At 44.7% G+C, this 20,153-nt stretch overlaps 8 protein-coding genes across 8 annotated transcripts; 2 read left to right on the top strand and 6 right to left on the bottom strand.

The window, feature by feature from the left end:
• Positions 1-1,270: 1,270 nt before the first annotated feature.
• T069G_10105 (isochorismatase family domain-containing protein) lies at positions 1,271-1,960 on the bottom strand (the record flags this gene model as incomplete). The annotated part of the gene is made up of 1 exon (XM_056177315.1): positions 1,271-1,960. The coding sequence occupies one exon, from the start codon at positions 1,958-1,960 to the stop codon at positions 1,271-1,273; it is 690 nt and encodes a 229-aa protein (XP_056025793.1).
• A 1,672-nt stretch (positions 1,961-3,632) lies between these two features.
• On the top strand, positions 3,633-4,193 carry T069G_10104 (uncharacterized protein; the record flags this gene model as incomplete). The annotated part of the gene is made up of 1 exon (XM_056177314.1): positions 3,633-4,193. The coding sequence occupies one exon, from the start codon at positions 3,633-3,635 to the stop codon at positions 4,191-4,193; it is 561 nt and encodes a 186-aa protein (XP_056025792.1).
• A 764-nt stretch (positions 4,194-4,957) lies between these two features.
• On the bottom strand, positions 4,958-5,416 carry T069G_10103 (ethD domain-containing protein; the record flags this gene model as incomplete). Its single annotated transcript, XM_056177313.1, has 2 exons — positions 4,958-5,203; positions 5,261-5,416. The coding sequence occupies 2 exons, from the start codon at positions 5,414-5,416 to the stop codon at positions 4,958-4,960; spliced, it is 402 nt and encodes a 133-aa protein (XP_056025791.1).
• Positions 5,417-7,138: 1,722 nt separating this feature from the next.
• T069G_10102 (uncharacterized protein) lies at positions 7,139-8,101 on the top strand (the record flags this gene model as incomplete). The annotated part of the gene is made up of 1 exon (XM_056177312.1): positions 7,139-8,101. The coding sequence occupies one exon, from the start codon at positions 7,139-7,141 to the stop codon at positions 8,099-8,101; it is 963 nt and encodes a 320-aa protein (XP_056025790.1).
• Positions 8,102-9,170: 1,069 nt separating this feature from the next.
• T069G_10101 (FAD binding domain-containing protein) lies at positions 9,171-9,758 on the bottom strand (the record flags this gene model as incomplete). The annotated part of the gene is made up of 3 exons (XM_056177311.1): positions 9,171-9,304; positions 9,374-9,550; positions 9,605-9,758. 3 exons carry the CDS (start codon positions 9,756-9,758, stop codon positions 9,171-9,173), a joined length of 465 nt encoding a protein of 154 aa, XP_056025789.1.
• Positions 9,759-10,958: 1,200 nt separating this feature from the next.
• On the bottom strand, positions 10,959-14,634 carry T069G_10100 (short chain dehydrogenase domain-containing protein; the record flags this gene model as incomplete). The annotated part of the gene is made up of 9 exons (XM_056177310.1): positions 10,959-11,590; positions 11,649-11,932; positions 11,986-12,195; positions 12,254-12,721; positions 12,806-12,877; positions 12,958-13,135; positions 13,619-13,936; positions 13,991-14,489; positions 14,560-14,634. The coding sequence occupies 9 exons, from the start codon at positions 14,632-14,634 to the stop codon at positions 10,959-10,961; spliced, it is 2,736 nt and encodes a 911-aa protein (XP_056025788.1).
• Positions 14,635-14,832: 198 nt separating this feature from the next.
• On the bottom strand, positions 14,833-16,087 carry T069G_10099 (flavin-binding monooxygenase-like domain-containing protein; the record flags this gene model as incomplete). The annotated part of the gene is made up of 3 exons (XM_056177309.1): positions 14,833-15,732; positions 15,783-15,909; positions 15,975-16,087. 3 exons carry the CDS (start codon positions 16,085-16,087, stop codon positions 14,833-14,835), a joined length of 1,140 nt encoding a protein of 379 aa, XP_056025787.1.
• A 1,745-nt stretch (positions 16,088-17,832) lies between these two features.
• T069G_10098 (major facilitator superfamily domain-containing protein) lies at positions 17,833-19,516 on the bottom strand (the record flags this gene model as incomplete). The annotated part of the gene is made up of 5 exons (XM_056177308.1): positions 17,833-17,972; positions 18,029-18,078; positions 18,160-18,783; positions 18,860-19,243; positions 19,299-19,516. 5 exons carry the CDS (start codon positions 19,514-19,516, stop codon positions 17,833-17,835), a joined length of 1,416 nt encoding a protein of 471 aa, XP_056025786.1.
• Between the last annotated feature and the right edge of the window lie 637 nt (positions 19,517-20,153).

Raw genomic sequence — 20,153 nt, 5'->3', positions numbered from 1 at the left:
CGGTCTCACGTGTATAGGAGTCTGATAATGCCACCATAGTAAGGGCAGAACTAAGTGTAAGCTGTGCTTTGTATACCATCCCTTTGCTACACTCGTATAGTGCAATTAGAGCCTGAACTTCGACCAATCGCGCATCTGTCTTCTCGTTTAAAGAAATCAGAGTCCCTATTAACTTCTTTGAAGCATTGTATAGCTTTTTGGGCCCAGCGGAAATTCCGAGTTCGCAACGTTGGAGAAGGTCGAACAGTAACAACGCTAGAAGGAGTAGCTGTATCGTTGCATCTACTGCGAGAAGTTCTCCAAGCGTCCGGGCGTCTTCCCGCAGCCGTTCAATATCGATGACGGGAAACCAGCGGTGGATAGAAGTGGAAAATCTGTCTATGAGACCGAATAATTCTATCCCGCCTTCTTGTAGAATATCGTTGGTCAGTTGTGTGAAATAACACAAATTTTTATCGGAATTTATTGTCCAATTGGAAATTAATTGCACAAATTCCTGCTCTCCGCGAGCAGATAGATCGAAAAAGCCATGGCATTCAGAAACAACCAATGGTTCGCTTCTGCGCACATCTTGCTGCGGAGCATGGGCACTGCTGGAAGAGAGGCTGTAGTCGCAGTGTCTCAGCTTTCTATGTGCAATTAAATGAGATTATTGTACTGCGAAACTGCATGATGAGTAATAAAGCATGAGAAAGCTCACAGAGTACATCGAGAGCATCTAGGAAGAGCCCGGTTGCATCGCTGCTTATGAAGCCGGCACCTAGAGCAGACGTTTGCTGCTACACTAACTACGTGAATGCCGGGAGCCATTTCCATTTGAAGAGATCGAGGGAGAAATAAAAATTGGCAAAAGAGTATCCCACTATTGTTGTGCTGCTGATGCCACGTGGTTGAAGCATAACTTTGCCAAAGGTTTAAGAAGGGCTGTGAGCAATCGCGGTCCCCCACCACGCGTCTTGAGACCAACCGGCCCATGTGTCCGGCTGATTAGTTATTAGACGACCAGCTATCTACTTAGAGCAACATTACAAAGCATCTTCATCAACCCTACAGCGCGAAAGCCTATGCATTGAATGTGGAATTATAAATTTATTACATGCGAATAGCTGTCGTTACCGCGAAGAGGGTAAAGGGCGCATTGTGTTATCATTCTGAAATAAATGGATACTTCCAGGGCATGTACAGCTAAGATCCTCAAAAGTTCGCTTCCGTATTGTATAAATACTTCATTCCAGAGCATCGAAGTCGCGTATCTATGACACCTTCATAACTACAATCCCAATATATCCTTCAGCTCAACTACATCAACAAACTTTGGGAGTACCTTTGACATCAGAAACTTGTGAATTTCTGGATCATCGTCGACGATACCCTCTTCTACACAGATAATGTGATAATCCAAGTCCGCTCCCGCTCTTGCTGAACCCAAGATACTCCCCATGGTCGTCAGTCCTACCAGGACAACATGCCGAATGCCACGTGCACGTAGATACGATTGCAAATCAGATGTACCAAAGCAGCTTGGTTGCAACTTTCCCAAGACAATTTCGTCCTTTCCGCCCCAACCGCCCGGTGGTACAATCTCATCTGGAATACCATAGTATGGATGATGAGGATCAGAGGGTGCGTTTGCGAAATAACCAACATCCTCGAGTTGTTTTACCCATTTACTGAGCTTGTTGTAGGGCGATACAAAGGAATTTGAGTTGACGTTGAACGGCAGGGTGTGGTGAACAATAAGAGGCACGCCTTCGTAAGGTGCACTTCGTATTGCGGTGTCTTGATTGGATCGACGCTGAGATATTTCATCTCGGAAGAATCCAAGGAGAGTTTTGATGTTATCAAGATACTGTTTCTGAATTTCAGGCAAAAAACGCTTCAAAATTTGTGTCTGCACATCTGAAAGAAGGAGAGCCGTGTGTGCAAGGTCCACCGGAATGAAGAAAGGTGATGATGACATGGTTACTTCGCTTGATAGCTGATGTTGTAATCTGCCGAATTTGATGCTTTTTATTCTCTGTGATTAATTCGAAGGAATTGATAGTTGCGTAGAGGGCGATTTATATAACAATCGGCTGTCTTATAGACAAAAGTTGTAACTCTTTCTCAGCAGGGAATACCCCGAATTCCCCGAATTCAGCGTGCCACTAGGGGTGACATGCCCAACGCAGCATAAACCCGGGCCTATTAGGCGCTTACAGCGGTATTCCTCTGTCAACCCACTGATACCGTGCTCTCTGCCAGAATACTCTCTTTCTTTCTAAAGCTGCATAAAAAGAAACAGTCAGTATGAACACACGTTCGTCCCTACGGGACACTTGCTAGGTGATGAAGCCTGCATGGCGACATGGAATAAGCCGGCCGTTAGCGTCGTAACATTGCTCTGTATTACAACTACACTGGCAAACACGAGACAGAACTACAATGAGTGTTTGATGTATGCTGACACGCAAAATGCAACGCTGCGATTTTAAAGCAAGACCCCTTGATTTTTTTTTCTTTGACAGAGAATGCATACAGTTACTTGTATTTAGGAAGACAAATGTTGCTGGTGATAATTGTGAACTACCTACATCCATCTTGCGACAAGTATGTAAGACACGTGCCTGTAAGAAGAGTATTGCCACCCGCAATCACACTATTTTATGCTAACACTGTTTGACTGAACTACATCTCATGATGGATATCGGATAACAGAGTTAGAGTATTCTACCTAACATTTACATGACGTAATCTAGAGACATTGAACACAGTAGCGCTTCAAGCTCGGCTTATTTCGTGATGAAACAATTAAAGCGGTTTATCATCGCCATGACTGGGCCAACTTCTGAACAACAATCCAAAAGTTAACCACCGGCCCTGATCCGTTTTCTAAAGTAGCTATAAAGATTCTTTTACAATTCCTGATTTACGTTTAATGGGATATCACGTCTTGCTATACTACACCTCGTGGAAGGATCATAAGCATCGTGGCGTACCACCGACAAGGAACCAGAGCCACCGAAAATTTGCGACCATGGCTCGGGTAGCTTCAGTGGCAGTATCTTGGAAAGCGGGTTCGATGACTTTGTACGCTACAGCGGATAGCACGTTATATCGAGCCTATCCAAATTAATAGACACGGTTATGTGCTACTGGAAGTGGGCGGACATTGAACGAGGCAAACTTTATCTGATATAACCTGGGGTCTGGAGAAGCCATAAGGGAGATACACTGGGAATGAAATAAATCCCATGTCTCTGCAGTTGGTGGAACTTGGTGGAGAAATATGAATTGAGTTGACTTGGAGAAGATGGCTGTGTCTGTGGAGAAGCTGAACAGATTGAGTTTTTGGTTTCATCAAAGATACATGCCTTTACTCTTTGCAGATAGATGGCGTCGAGAAGTGTCACTGGCTCGCCCAGCTGAACTTTGAACGATGACGTGTGTACCATAGTCTGGGTGGCTTGAACTCTAAGTGCGAGGTTACCACTGACCGGAAGACAGTCGTATGCTACATAAAGGCATTGAGGGGCTGTCTTCCAGTTTCTGGTCTTGTATTGTACAACACGATACTCGCTTTTGTTACTCCCATATCAGCGTGCCTTATCTTTTTCCATCTCCAGTACACTTCTCGACTGTCAGTCATCACAATGTTCGGCCGTCGGCGAAGACCAGTTCTCGGAGCCGCCGTACTCGTCGGCGCATCCAGAATGGCTGCTAGACGTGAAGTACAGAGGCAGGCCATGATGGATTCTCAGCGTGAGATGGATATACAGCGTGAAGTTGATATGAGGAGGCTCCAAGAGGCGGAGATGGAACAACGAACACAGCGCGCTGTCGACGAAGCGATGAAAAAGGCGGCTGCGGAAAACGCAGTTCCTCAACAGGGCGCCGCTGTGGTGGTATCGCCGCCTCCCCAGCAAATCTACCATACCCCATCACCAATGCCAATGCAAATGCAATCGCCGCCCGGACAGCCCTACACACTGGCACCAAACATGATGCCTGGCGTTCCGCCCGAACAGATGGCTCGCATCCCGTCTCCGCAGCCACCAGCATACTCCTCAGAGTATCTACCACAAGATCGGCCGAAGAGTGCGCAGGGCATCGGCTCTGCAGAGTCAAATGTTCGATATTGTACAGAATGTGGCTTCGGTTGCCAAATTGGAGATAAATTCTGTAGTCGATGCGGCGCAAAGCAGGCCTGTTAGGTTCAGGCTAACGTGACTGGCTTTTTATTCGTTATTCATTTGCTTCGGAGTATGAATGAGACTTTGGTCACGGCGATTGTTATTTAAACGAGAGAGGTGGATTGATCACTAGTAACAATGCTATGTCTTAAGCTATTTGAACTGGACTTTATTGTTTGTTTCTTGATGAATATGCAGCTTCAAATCGAATGACTTCTCATTGACATGGACAGAATTGGCAGACTCCAACAAAGTGGTAGTCAATCTTCGTTCATTCGGTTGGTTGCATGGTCGTGTTGGTCATATTTCCGTTCTGCGCAATGTATTTTGTATAAATTCGTTATGTATTACTATATATTTCCGCTCCGCAAATCGGAATTAAGGATTGGGTTCACATTCCAAGTCGTTTGTTTTGTTCATTTTCATGTAAGCACTTGTCTGTTTCACCACGACGGAAGCGAATTTTGAAATAATAGCACATATTACGAGTCAAGTATGTCGAATGTAGTCCAATTTGGGTATCGGGTTTCTAGCTTTCCATTAAATCGGGCTATACCAATGTATTCTGTTTGCTTTCGTTTACTTATGTCCTTTGTTACAATAGATCTAAAGTTTCGACTCATTTTCACAACACATATCAAATTCCTTCATTGAGTATTGGAAAAAGTCTCATCTATATGATTACTATTCCTCGAAGACAAATTATATGCTCGAACTCCGCTAGTAATATATTGCGGAATTATATCACGGGAAGAAAGCAAGCCCCAACAAATTATTTCCGCTCATCAGTCCACCCTTTTCCCACCGCGAACTCCAAAGTACTCTTTGCCAATAACCATGCGACGATCATCTTCTGTGAACTTCTTCTCATCAGGGTGTAACTTTGCTGGCAAGTCTGGGTCTGCAAAAGTAGCTTCCAAAGCACCCATATCCGGAAAGATGGTGGTAACTACAGCATCGCAATCAATGCTTTCGACAGCATTGTTAAAAAGAGCTTGAATCTTTTCTTTGTTCTTGCTAGTTATGAATTGCTATTGGCTTTTTTAACTACCCATTCCATCAACCAAAGACATCCTAGAGCTGCTTACCACGGAATACTGGAGAACATGGTGTCGAACAAGAATCTCAGCTACCATAGGGATATGGATTTTGGTGTAGTGTTGCTCAAATTCCTCATCCGTCATGCCATGTTTCTTTGTGACCAAGAATGTCGCCTTAATACCTGCTTCAAAATTCGAAGTCATCTTGTGGGAGAGAGTAGGGTTTATGATATCCGCCCTGGACTTTCACTGAAGTATAAAATGTGAACGTGTGGAATATAAACCTGAGAAACCGTTTGAGCGTAGTCTAGCTGTCGTTAGATGTCCTTTGCACATTCTTATACTTACGACAGATAGTAGACTTATTAGTAACGTAAACATTCGTCATCTTACATATTATTATCAACGGAGATAGCCATTTCCGACGCAATTCGTCGGAGAATAGGGAGTACATTGACTATATCCAACGGCCTCTACTTGCGGATTACAATAGGTGGTGCAACTAGGTCGACGTGGGATATATCCAATTACTAATATCTAGACATATAAATGCCATTGTTAGGATCATCTGATAATACATTGATGGCCGTACATTTACATTATCCTTGACCAATTTTATTGGCAGCACTGCCTGTCAAAGGAATGTCGGTATACAGGCATTCGATATCGATTTGGCTACTAAAGCGGTAATTCACCCGTTGTTGTAGCATCTATACAGTATTACATGGCTGTTTTCATCAAGTTTCACAATCGCTAAGCAGACGATGAAAGATGATGATTTACGAATACTGGACATCATGTAATAGCACGTTTGTTATTTTTTCAGTTCCCTGAGCTGGATATTTATCGTTAAACAGAACGGGATTTAACTTGACATCTTTCCCTATATTTAGCATGTGAAGTCTTTCAGGTAAAGCTTTACCCACAAAGCTGCACTTTACTTCGAAATTACTAGCCGTATTCTAAATACTATTGGTAGTATTGTGACCATATGTAACCTTACATCGATGGCCGAGATCGCGTGTTCATCACTACCTAGTACGCATACTAGAAAAAAAAAGGTAGTTTCACGATAACTTGCAAACTCAATTTCAGGGGGAGAAAAAACTCTTTCCTCGGTACATCCATGCCTCGAGTGTCCCGCGGAGTTCCAGAAAATCATTGGAACGGATATTCCGTCCGTAATCCACTGTGGCCGATTGCGGCAGCCGGCGGCCTCTTCGCCGCAACGAATCATGATTACTTAGAATCAGTTCAGTGGTACCCAGTTCTGAACCTTCAATGGCGCGCTTTCCTAACAACTATGAATGTGATTACTTATTTTCTCCTTAAGCCTAGGTCTACCCTTGTTGTCTGCTATTGCAGCCGTACTCCCTGAAGTACAAAGTTTGCCTAAAAAAACAGCAACTTTGTATTAGCCTAAAAGCATTGCTATCTTCTTCAACTTGCTTTGATGTCTTGACTCATGCATTGCTGCTAAGCAAGCTTTGCAGCAACTAATACCCCTTATACCAGCGCTAAGTAGTCCACTCGGAAGACTCCGAAACTCGTATTGACATCCTTGGACGCTACAAGTCAACCAGATGTGGTATCTTTATTCAAACACCGCTCAGGACAAGATAGCGTTTCAGGCACTTTTCTCGTGTTAATGCAACTCATGTTAAGGCTCTAGAAGCTGAAAATCCACTGAAATAAGCGCTAAGGCGTTCGCCGAAGGGCAGCTTCGTATTGAGAACCACAAATGTTCTATCGCGAACGACTGATATTATAACCAATGAAGTGACTTGATGAAGTTTGCCTATTCCATATAAAAGGCAAGGTTTGTCTAATATTCAGTCTCTATTATCTACTCCAACCTCTCAAGACAGCCTTGATATATTCACATACTCTCAAAACATTCCCAACCTCTTCAACCCCTTTTCCTAAATGCATTTCTATTATCTCGCCTCTGCGGCGATAGCTGCACAGGCTCTCGCTGCCCCGTCACCAAAGTGTGATAATTCCTCAGCTCTGGAACAATGGCTATACAACAGCCAACTTGATGACCACGGTCTAAGTCTGTTGGATCGATCAGATATTGTTGGATTTCAAGCGTTGTATAGTTGGAAGTCCCTTGAGCCGGCTGAGAATGATTACGATTTCTCCAACATACGGGATGATTACGAAAAGGTACTCGCGAAAGGCAAAAAGTTCTGGGTTCAACTCCAAGATAGGAGTTTCAATGCTTCTGTCGACCCGGTCCCCAAGTACCTGAAAACACCATACTACAACAATGGAAGCGCTCCAGCTTGTGATGGAACTGCATGTGACACCAATTTCACAATCACTGGATGGGTTGCGCAGCAATGGAATCCACGAGTGCGACATCGTTATCAAGCTCTCCTGAGTGCCCTAGCTGAAGAATTTGACGGCAAGATTACTGGCATCAATTTGCCGGAAACATCCATCTCCGTTACTGAGGGTACGAATAACTACACCGACGAATCATACTTCCTAGGCGAGCTGGAAAATGCTGGTTACGCAGCCCATGCTTTCAAGAAGAGCTACGCTGTGCAATACGTCAACTTCTGGCCCGACGGATGGAACAATACCAACAACCGGTTCACCGACTCTTTCAACTTTTACGCGAAGCACGGCGTGGGTGTCGGTGGGCCGGACTTGATCCCAAATAAACCAGGCCAAGAAGCAAACTCGTATGTATACATCCCGATGTATCATGATGAGGTACCTCTTACGGTGGTGGCCTTTCAAGAGCCAGATCTGAAAGAGATAAACAACAAAACTGGAAACCCGTTCACAAAGGAGGAGCTTGTTGATTTTGCCGTTAACGAGTTGAATGTTCGCATTGTATTCTGGACGGTTGAGGCGCCTTGGTTGCAGAGCAGCTAATCTAGCTAGTGCAATTGTGATGGAGAGAACTCCTTCACCGCTGATTCTCTCATTTGGGCGATCATAATTGTTACAAGTGCGTTTATCGTATGCTTCTAATGAAGCTTGATACAGCCGAAACGCTCAACGTTTAGATAGAAATTGTCATCTTCATTTTTTAGTTCTAAATTTGAGATACTAATACAATGGGAAAAAAAACTTGCACTTTGCAGAAAAAGGGGGAGCACAACGTATTGTATCTCTTTATTTTAGACGTTTACACTTTCTACGATAGCGATGATAGGAATCTAGACGGTCAGTTTATATATGGATTGAAAAATAAATGACGAGGTATGCTATTATAGAGTGATAGAGTCCCCTGTAGCGGTGAATAACTATTAGAGCTCATCGTGTTTGTTATCCGCATCAGTCTGACTCATATTGCCCCTCTCTACCGGCAGTTTATAGCCACCTCTCCAAAGTTTGTCAAATTTTCCTGCCTGATCATACGCTTTCTTTATCTCTCTCATCTTTTCCATATCATCAGTTGTAACGGAGCGTTCATATACAGGCTGGCTTCCATCGGCGTAGTTCAGATAAATGAAATCGTTCAGTATACCTCTTTTACGAGCCTCAGTCTCAGCTAAAGTGCCAAGTTCATAAGCCGCTCCCTCTAATGCAGCATCGTCATCAGGGTTTGCCCACTCCATCCGAATATGGATATCTATAGCGTTTATTAGTGGAAATTGAAAGCTGTGAAAATGTCCTAGTACTCACTGACTAAGTCATCTTTCCCTTGCCCTAAAGCATTGAAGATTGGACTTTCTTTGGCTGCGTTAATGCAGCTCTTCTGAAAATGTTGGACCGCTATACTCCAGAGGATATTTTCACGGTCATCATGAGGTTTCATGATACTTTCACTCTTTTCAAAAATGTCCATGAAATATTCCGTATCGATCTTTGTCGTGATTGTGTGCCACCTTGTTCGTGTTGTGGCCGCGAGAGCACTGTCAACTACCTCACGTACTACTTTATAGGTACTTCCAGTGGTCTCTAAATGCATGATAGGTGTACTGGATGTCAGTGGATCTTAGGCAATTCCAACTTCATTAACTTGCACTGCCAAGGCTAAACTCATGCCCTTGTTTCGCACCATAGCGACTGATACCATGTTGTCTTTGTTTGTGTCGTCGTGCCCCCATTTTTCAGACTGTGCGTAGAGTTCTGAAGCAAGAGTTGGAGTGAAGGGATGCACATTGACGGCTCCCCATATCGCAGCAGAGGGATAAGTACGCATGTCGAATCGAGTAACGATGCCATAATTGGTAGAGGGTAGTTTCATCGCCCAGAATAAGTCTTCATTCTCAGCTTCATTTACGTTGACAATCGTACCATTAGAGAGTACAACCTCGTAGTTGATCACGTTGTTCGCACCAAGTCCCTTCTCAGCGGATACGAAGGCGATGCCACCTTACCATGAATGTCAGTAGTATGTCAAGCCGTTCGGTTGTTCCAACTACTCACCGCCCAAGAGGAAGCCACCAACCCCAACTCCACTAATTCGCCCTCCGGCTGTCGAAATATGATACGGTTCCAGGGCAGCATAAACATTTATCCACGTTGCACCAGGGCCCAGTTCGACCATCCGGCGCTCATGTTGGATGCTAATTTTATTCATTGCCCTTAGGTCAATAAGGAAGCCTCCATCAATGTTTGATGATCCTTTCCAACACATATGCCCTCCAGATGCTACAGCAAATGGACATTGTAAGGAATTTGCGATCTGTAGAATACGCGAGACATCATCTGCGGCCTTCGGTCTTATTATACATGCCGGATGAAGCTCCTGTTGTTGCTTAGAGTAATATTCGGCATTCCGAGATTCGTATTCCGACGACGATGGGTAGTGAACAAGAGATGGCAACTCTTTATGTAATTCGCTACACTTCCTTTTCGCGTTAATTGAGGCGTATGAAATAGTGTAATATGTGACTTACACAACTGCTACCCAACTCCGAATTCGTAACAGACGTGCCACCTTTGGCTATGACACCCAGGCGGTTGGTAGAAGTAACTAGAGGTAAAAGTGTGAGAGGGCGCATACTGAAGGCAAGTTGCTTTTCTTTTTCTATACAGGAGAATAAAGAAGATGGAGGAATGCAATTATGCGTTTCACGTCGTGATTAAGTACTCCTTAGTGACTTCAGTGGAGTTTGCCCAAGTAACCATTCGGACTTCTCTGTAAGGCGAAGACCGGAATAGTTGCTGCCGAAATTTGAGACAACCCACAAGTAGTCAGCACCAACATGTAAAGTAGTTCATCTACCAAGTCTACTCTTTGATGCAATGTAACATCGGAATGTTGACATATGCTGACGTTGCCAAGCCTTTGTCTGGGCCATTGTCTGGACCTGACTCATGGCTGATGCCCAACGAGGACTTAGAGAAGCCTGACAATAACGTTCACAACTGGAAGAAGGTCTGTCCATTTAACTAAACTATATTGGAGCGTAACAAAAAATGGAAAATTAGAACATCAACCGTCATGGGTAAACGCGAAGCATAATTCAATTTCTCAACAGAATCAAGATCAAAGCCTTAGCCTTTCTGTAAGAGCGGCACTTGGGTGTTATGCGGCCCAGCCATGATCGCTTGAACAATACGAACTTAGGTATTAAACGAGGTATTAAACGTCGAGAGGGAACAATGGTGTGGTCACAGTACTGTGGGTGGGGTAATCTAAATGAGCACTACCCAACAAGATTCCAAATAGACTTAAACATACAAAATATCATATTCCCTTCTAGTTATCATTTACCAAGACTGATATCACATTCAGATTGCTCTGAATTGCCAAGTCTAAATTAAGAAAACAATATTAAAACTCAGAGGCGCTCATTATCCAGCTCATATCCAATAGATTAAACATGGAGTCTTTCTGGATTACCTCCTCTGTTGGTATATTCTCCAAGATTCTCAAAAACGACATGCTGTCGTCGCTACTGGAGGAACAGGTGCCTAGACAGGGAGCCTGATTGCCGGCGTCTTGTGATTTCCAGTTCAAGCAATGCTTGAAAAACTGCGTCATTTTCCAGAAGTAGTCGCGTCTATCTTGCCCATGATCCGTCATTGTTCCCATCGTCATCATTTTATCGCGGAGAGCGATAAGATACGACGAAATGTCTGCAAGTTCGCGTAATTGGCCAGGCTCGCTCACAGTGACGCCCCCAAGTGTAGCTGCAGCGAGCACAAGAATGGCATACAGAAGTTCTGACTCTTGAAACAGAACAGTAGAGCGAAGGCTTTGAGGAGGTAAAAACACGTACTCGTTAATATAACTCTGTGCCGCTCGAATGCACGAAATGGCAATATTAAGTCGTGGCAATGATGAGCACCAGCTACAGCACATTGCATTACTGAGGTCCATATTGGCCTCATGGTGTGGCGGAGAATGAAGGCCAACTTCTTGTATGTATATCCGAATGTAAAGGCATTTCCTTTGAATTAAGCCTATGGCAATGAGCATCCGATAAACTCCCAGAGAAAGAAGAATGTGATGTTTACTTACTGTTTGCTTTTGCCTCAGGTGGAAAACTCTGAACTAGTTCATCCAGCTTTCCCTTGAATTTGTTCATCATCACTTGTATCTGCAAATAATCCACAACCTCCAACCACCGGATATTGTTATACTGAAACAGCTGATCAACTTCCTCAGCCAGCCCTTGCAATTGCACAAAGCATGATAAAATTTCATCAGATGCTGTAAGCGAGACATAGGGCAACAAGATACAACAATCCGCGACAGTTCTGCAGTATTTAAAGTGGCTTGGTTTCCTCATTGCCAAAGAGATACTTGTGGTAGAGATATTAGCTGTAAAGTCGAGCAATGCATTTGGTATACTTACCAAGAGTCAACGTAGTAGCAAGCCACAAATGTTCTCATCTTCTCGATGATAAAGTAGTATTGCCCGTGTTTGTCAAAAGTTCCCCGCTGCTGAATTAGAATGTCTTTTACTGAGTCATCGAGCGGAAGCTTGAGCTCTGCTGCCATTGTAGTCGCCATTTGAGATAACTGGTAAATTTGTTCCTTAGCAGGGTTAAAGTAAAGATGATTCCTTTCAGCGAACGTTAGTGTGTGCAGAACAAGTGAAAGAGAGATATCGTGAATGTTACCAAGTAAGATATACTAACAGCCCTTGTAACAAGTCTAGATTCTTCTCGGCATTTACAATCACTCTGTCGGCCAGCATCTTTCGGAATTCTATCTCCAGTCTAGCTTGAAGATGATCTCGAGCGCAAGCGGCGAGAATTGCAAGGAGAAGGCAGGGTCTCTCCAACCGTAGGTGATCCAAGCTAGCTTCAGGTGGAAGCAGAACAGGCGAGAATTCTTCAGAAGCAGCAGCGAAATCGGCTAGAAGCTGCTTTGCTTCATCCGTGGTGAGAAATCCCCTTGCAACCACATCCTGGCGAGCAGTTGGCGACAATTTTGTGCATTCTGGTGAGCTACCTTCCACTAGAGACGTTGCTGAATCTACATTTTTTGGAGACTGAACTTCTCTCGCGGCGGACTTTGCAGATATCGACGATATGAGCGTAACCAGTCCGTCGATCTTTTCCTCAACGACTTTCCTTTTCGATTTCCTGTAATGCGCTAGTCAGTTTGTAATGCTAATTAATAAGTAAATGCAAGAAAAGAGAAGAAGAAGAAGTAGAAGAAGCACATACGGCATCGATTTGGTCTGTCGAGGTCGAGCAATGGCGCGCTCGAAGATGCAAGTCGTCCCATTAACACTACATCTAAGTCAGTTGTCAATAGTGTGCTCTCCTCTGCACCAAAAAAAAAAAAAAGAAGAAGAATCGATCGAGATTAGAATCACCTTTCGCAGAGTGGAAATGCGTTGCTGCTATCTGCCTTAGGAATGCAGCGGACCTTTGATCTCCGACATGTCTCGCAGGACCGACGAAGATGGCCCGTCCTTCTTCTAGGCTCAACCTCTGCTCCGCCGCGTGTAATCCAAGAACCGTCGGCTTTCTCCATTGGAACGTACAGAAAGCCTAGAGTCCGAAATACAATCCGGCTGCTGTCAAGAGGAACTTGCGCGACATTGCTTCCGCGTCTCTACCGGCTACTGTTGGACGTCGTTTAGGGGAAGAGTTCGTACTGGCCAAGATGAGATCGGAATCTCGGAACCATAAGCATGTGCCGAAACTCCGATTGTACACAACACATTAGCGTAGGACCGTGGACGCCGCACCGAACTAGAATTCAAGCGGAGACAAACAGGCCCGCCGTCCAGATCATCACGCTACACTCTACGCCAGCACGGTCAGGTACGCGAATGACGAGAAGTGAAACAGCTCTTCCTCACATTAAAATAATGGCATCAACTTCCAATATTCTCTCGTACAAACTGAATACCCATGCCATTGCTCTCCGCTCATAATCTACCTGTATACAGACTTTGCCTAAAATATCGCCACCTGTCTCCTAGTAATAATCTCGAACATGTTCGTCACACAGATCCCAAAGTCTCTTACCAGTATTTCTCTCCGCGATTCCAGCCTCGACTTTTGGGACAGTTGTACCGATCTGGCCGAATGGAACTACAAAGCATCCATTTTTCTTGATAACTTCGTCTGAGAATCCAGCGTAAAGCTCCGTTAAGGCACCGAATCGTACCGGATGAGACATCAAATTGTGGACAACTTGTAGGAACCATGGTGCGTGACGGGCAATATCCGTCTTGATAGCCCCTGGATTAAACGCGCAGCTGATGATGTCTGGATGGAGCTTCGCCATCTCGGCTGCGAGAATTGCGTTTCCAGCCTTGCTCTGCATGTACCTCGCTGTACGACCTTTGAAGCCCCCAAATTCAGGAGAGCTTAGCTTCCAATCATCCCACAAGATACCATCTTCTCCTGGCGGCACTACGCCGTCACCAGACGCGGCCCAGCAAACTCGAACGGATCCCTTTACTGTAGCAGGATTTCGCAATGTTTGAAGCATGATTGGGGTCAGAAAATGCTGGAGTAAAAAGGGGCCGAAAACATTGGTCGCAAAGGTCAGCTCGTGGCCCTGCTTGCTAACGCTGCCTTCCGGCGCAAGCATAACGGCTGCATTGTGCCATATAACGTCAAGGCGGGTTTCAAGCTTTAGGAAGGACTCAGCCGCTGCCTTGATACTAGAGAAATCTCCAAGATCAAGCGCAATGAATCTAACAGTGTCTTCATCTTTAGCAGATCGTTGCTTCATTCCCGGGGGAGACTCCGATGTCTTGATCAGCCCAATCGCCGTGTCTCCTGACTGCGCAGATCGTGAAAGAATATAGATTCGGGTCGCATTGGCGTGATATAAGATCTTGGCCAACTCAAGGCCTATGCCTCCAGTACCTCCAGTGATGATAAACACCTTTGCATAAACATAACAGTTAGATGAGCGCTCATATAGAGGGAAGGTTTGTTATTAATTTCATCCTCACCTTTCCCTTCAAGTCAGTCACATCCTTTTCCAGGAGTGTTGGTTTGGTAGTAAAGTAGCTCCTAAGAAAGGCCATGATTGTGTTGTTCAGTAGCGAATACTGTATTTGAAGGTTCGATATGTCAGAGAAAGTTCAATATTCGCATGCAGTATCTTTATACCAGCTCTTCGGAATATACGCTCGGATTTTCGGGACTGAACATCGAAGCAATTACCGAAACGTCCAAACCAAACATAAGCTCAGGTATCGGAGCTTCCGACAGGCAATGAGTGGTCAATCCATTCCATTGGCCTTGAAAAACGATTCACGAGCGCCTTTCCACGGTTTCCGTTTCCCTTCATCGAAAATTCTATAGACCTGTGGCACAAACTTTCCATCCAAAAGTGTTTTGTATAGACGATAGTCTGTCAACCACAGCCACCAGGATTTCCACCCGTACCCAATTCTGTCCTGAATACCCAGACCTGCCGCCCTGTCAGCCCATATACTCCATTCCGTAGTATTCACAAAGGCAGGATCGAAAATCTCGCCGTCTTTTGCCAGGGATATCGCCATCTGATTTTGTGTGTCGGCATTCTTCGCCATCTCACTAGCGGACGGCAACCTTGAAGTTCCGAGCCAGACCTGGGCCAGGGCCATTGACGCCAGATCCGCGTTGATCGAAGCAGATAAAGTGGGACCTACATTCTCTGAGTAGGCGAGAGAGTCTGGGAAATCTAATGAAAAGATGCCCTGGTAAAGCCTTGGGAGAGGTCGTCCCGTAGAACCACGAGCGTCTTTCCATGCCTGGGGCATATGTCTAGAGGGATCGTAGGGACCCAACAGTGAAAAGGACTTGTTGTAGCCAATTGCAAATATTATGGCATCGACTTCCAGTTTGTTCCCGTCTGTGAGTTCTACATGGGACTCAAGAACCCGTTTTACCCCAGCAACCAAGGTAACAGCCCCAGATACGAGAAGGTCATAAAATTCGTCTCCAATGATTGGCAGCTTATGAGGCATTGCAGGAGCGTTAGCAAGACCCCACTCTGGCCGCAGATCAAACGCTTCGTCTTGCATTTCGAGAAAGGCTTTGTGTAGCATTCGGCCTTGTTCAAAGGGTGGTCTTTTCGCGGCTTTCCGCTGCTCGCGGAGAGGGGGGAAGCATACATCGTTTGCCTTACCGTACGGCAACTGCGCATCATATCAGCAGATACTTTGACCAAGATAGAAATCGTTTCTACCATCAGGCACCCATTTCGGTGAGATATGAAAATTTGATTGGCTCTGCCTGCAAGACCTCGGGCAATGTCTGTTGCCGTGGAGCCAAGTCCAACAACCAATACTCGCTTTCCGTCGAAGTTCTTTGGGCTAAGAAGCTTCGGATTAGATACCTAACAGCTTGGCCATCATACTGCGCACAGGCATCCTCTTACCTTTTGTACGTATGGGCATTTAGTACTTCACCTCTGAATTGGTCGAGACCTTCAACACGAGGCTCTTTTGGTGTTTGGAAGAGTCCAGTACAAACGACCAGCCTGTCAAACATTTCTTCTTCCCTTTTCCCTTCTGCATTCGTAAGCAATAAAGACCACCTATCGCCAACTCGACTGATGTTTGTCACTCTTGTATTGAGTCGAAATCGGTGAATAATGTCAAAATGCTGCGCATATGACTCCAGAAATGCCTGAATTTCTTTTGGATAGAGTGGGCCATCAGATGCACCTAGGAACTCTGTGTAAGTATCAACATGTATGAAGTTAGGCATGCAAGCGAAGAACGTTAGACATACCACCAGCATAAGGAAAGTCAGAAAAGCCGAACTGTAGAATTAGCCACATTCATTTCTTCAAGAATATCAGTTCACTCACCGTATCCCTCCGACCTAGCGCTCTTGTATCTGTCGAATAAAATGATGGTGAGACACGGAAATTCAGTAGGGGATGACACCGCTTACTAGATAAGCAGCTTGTCCTCGCATCCTCGGTATAGTGCCAGAGGCCACCAATTGCATCGGAAGCTTCGAATCCAGTTACATCGAAACCAGCTTCAGTCAAGTTCTTCACGGCTGAGATGCCCGCAATACCTTTCCGCATGTTCAGTTAGTAGAGTAACGACGGCAGGTGTCCTCGCTGTTGGGGATGGGGTTAAGGTGCAAGCCAGTTGAAGTAGGCCATAATTCTTACCCAGTCCACAGACTGCTACTTTATTTCTCAAGATTTTCTTTTGCGTCATGACTCTTTAACGATGGAATAAGATTCCCTCCGGTAGCTATGTGTGAGGAGTGTTGAGATGCGGATGTGAGAACAAAGGTCGCAAATCCGATGCGCAAGATGAGGCAGCAAAATGTAAAACAGATATCCATCATCAGCCTCGGGATGTAAAGCTTGTTATATATTAGAACATGGTCTCTCTATTCGTTTTGCCATCTGGTACAACTTTTTTGAGTTCATTTGATCGCTCGTTGCCTTTGCGCTAAAGTGAGTAAACTCTCACAATACTTATTATGTTAAACACCATACAATATGCCTGGAGGTACATTGTAATCGCCCTCTTTAAACTTATTCAGGCAGCGTGCTGACCTGCTAGTGCTCATCTTCGGCGCTGAAGGAACTCCCGTTGCCAGTGGTTTGACACATTCAGGTCCAATGGGGAATTAATATTTCTTTGTGCTCCCGTTGTCATCCAAGTCGTAATTGTGTCGAGCACATGAGCCAATATATGAGCAATGCAATGACGGTTAATACAATAAGAGAAGATGACCTTCACGTTTGAAAATATTGCTTTTTACCTTTTTTGCTGCTGGCAACCCCTCTGGGTCTTCGTAAGATCTCCATCTTCGGCGGGAGCGGAAAATGCAGCTCACTATTATTCATTTCGTCATTGCCTGCATAGTGCTGAGGATAGCACTAAAAGACTCTATTGCGCATGAGGTCTCAAAGGCCCCATACAAATTTGCTGCGTATCTTGGTGCACTTAACAAACATTGCGCATCAGTTTGGATAATCGTCTTTCAGTGATTAGGTATGAGTGTCATTAAATTAATTGATCTATCAGTATATAACAACACCTGCGCTGCGCGTTGATGACCACAGGATACGGACAGCCAGCATGCCAGACAAGTACACAATGGCTTCCAACAAAAATCGGCCACCTACCCTTTTCAAGACAATCTCCCATCTGCTTTATCAACACCAAGTAAGTTTCGCCAATAATTCTGGAGCTTGGGCTAACAGGGACTCTAAAATCTGTGATATTCTTGTGTGTGTGTGTGTGTATCGATGAGAGAGGATATTAGAATTTGGACGCCTCATATCGGCTTTTTGATCTAATAAGCTTTCCAAACTTGAAAAAAATCCACGGAACCGGCAAAAGGGCCACTGCGAAAAAGCCAAGTAAGCTGCTTGCCCAGCCAATGCCCAAGTTCCTGTACACTGCATTTAATGTGTCAGCAATATTACAATACGCGTTTGAACGAGACATAACTTACTTTGAGTAGTGAAGAGTGGAAATGCACCGGAAAGAATATATCTGGCTAAACTATTAGCGCTCACGGCGCTTGCAATGGTCATTCCCTGATAGGTGTCAATTAAGTACTGCAGGCTGCCTGTAAACAAACACAAATTACCCCAAGTAAATGGGATAATAGCAACTGCGGGACTGGCCCAAGATATATCGGACTTTGAGGTCCAACCAAACCAAAACAACCCAAGAGGGAGACCGATACTACCGATCATAGCAGCATACAGCCGATGTTCCGGAGGTACCTGGTGAGGAGGATATTTTGTAACTTGGGGAAGGTAAAAATACTTGTTGCATAGTATAAGTGTTATGGCGCCCAAAACACAGCCGATGATGATGGAAACGAACACCAAGCCCACTTGCTCCGTGGAGAAGTGGTACACTTCTTGGAACACATACGGAATTGCAGCGAAAAATGAGAATAGAGTGGCAAACTCCAACGCCGAATACAAGCAGAATAGGGTTGTAATTGGCTCGATCGCCAGCATGAGTAAGGGCCGAAAAAGCGCAACAGTCATGAAGAGCTTCAGCCTCATACGGAGAGGTGGCGGCGGTGGTATCGGCTGTCCAACTTGCTTTGCTTTGCGCTTCTTGAGAATAGGATGAAACGTTTCTCTGCCGAAAAGGAGACCAAGAAGAAGGCTAAAGATTGAAAAGAAAATAATTGTCCATTGTGTCCATCGCCAGCCCTTTCTCTGCGTAACAAAACCTCCAATAACAGGACTACGCAGATGACAATCAGCACGTTTCTTCTCTCACTTTAAGAAAGAAAGAATTGGTTATTCATCGCTATACGTACCCGAAACCTGGCCCCAGCAAAGGTGTCGTAATGAAAAAGGTAGATGGTATGCCTCGGTGTTCCGGCTTATATATCTCATTAAGAGTTCCGCCGGAGATTGCCAACGTGGGGGCGAAGAAGAGACCAGATAAAAAGCGAAGAATGCAAAGTCCAGCGAAGGTTTGTACCGTGCCACAGCCGATGGCGAAAAGAGCTCCAATGAGGACGCCTATCATGAAGATATAATATCTTCCAATCGTCTCCGATAACGGTCCCCCGATTACTGGTCCCAGCGCAAGAGCGAAGACATAGAGCGAAAGAGGTAAAATTGATTGTGTTGTCGTCACACCGAATTCATTGATGAGTTGTTCTGGAGCTGCAGTCATTACTGAGGTGCCGAAGGATCTGGTCAGAATGTTAGATATATGTACTGCCAACATCTACAAGTGTGCAAACAAACGCTGTAAATGCCATTGAGGAAACAATGGCAATCTGCCATGCTTTTCTGCTTGCAGGCCAATTGTATGGATTATGTGGATCTGTCTCCCAATCCCATTGCTCGTTGGGATAGGGCGACTGCTGATCTTGACTTCCTTGCTCATGCTCATCTTTTTCTCTGTTAGCAGGTAGGTTAATCTGACCCCTTTCCAGCGAATTTGGGTCCCCGGAGACACTCATGGTCTCTGATGTTGTGTCATGAGTAATATCTGCCATTATTTCAAGGTCGTTAAGATCTCGATAACGCAACTGAAGAAGAAGAATTCAACGATGCGTATTTATATATGTCCATTTCGATGGCCACAATTTCATTTAACAACGAGCAAGGCTACAATACTGCATGTGAAAGAGTAACTAAAAGATTTGTCAACAGTGGATTTATCTAATACTAATACATAATTCTTCTTCCATTATTGTTTGCATTTGACCGGGAAAGAATCCGTCACTAAGGCGAAAGGCATCGTATGTCTTTGTCTCTAGAACAGCAAAGCCTAAATGAATAATGTAAAACATCCTTGTACAAGTTAACTCCGGTTGACTCATCGAAATCTTTTATACACTAACTTGGTAAGTATTCCCAAGCTACCATTTACCCAATTGGTAAAGATCACTAATCTTGATCATCGACAAACTGACCCAAACCCGGGCGACTCTAGAACCGAATACGCGCAATTTCTGAGATGTTTCACTTAATAAAGAGAACACAGACGTAATCTAGCGGTTCATTGTAACTACTATGCGCGGTTCTAGCAGCATCTTCTGGCCTATGAACCACCTAAACATTGTAGGAAGAGATGTTCAATTTGCCAAGGCAATG

Source organism: Trichoderma breve, chromosome 6, assembly GCF_028502605.1.
Source record: "Trichoderma breve strain T069 chromosome 6, whole genome shotgun sequence".
NCBI lineage: Eukaryota > Fungi > Ascomycota > Sordariomycetes > Hypocreales > Hypocreaceae > Trichoderma > Trichoderma breve.
This window is presented reverse-complemented; position numbering and strand designations above follow the sequence as displayed.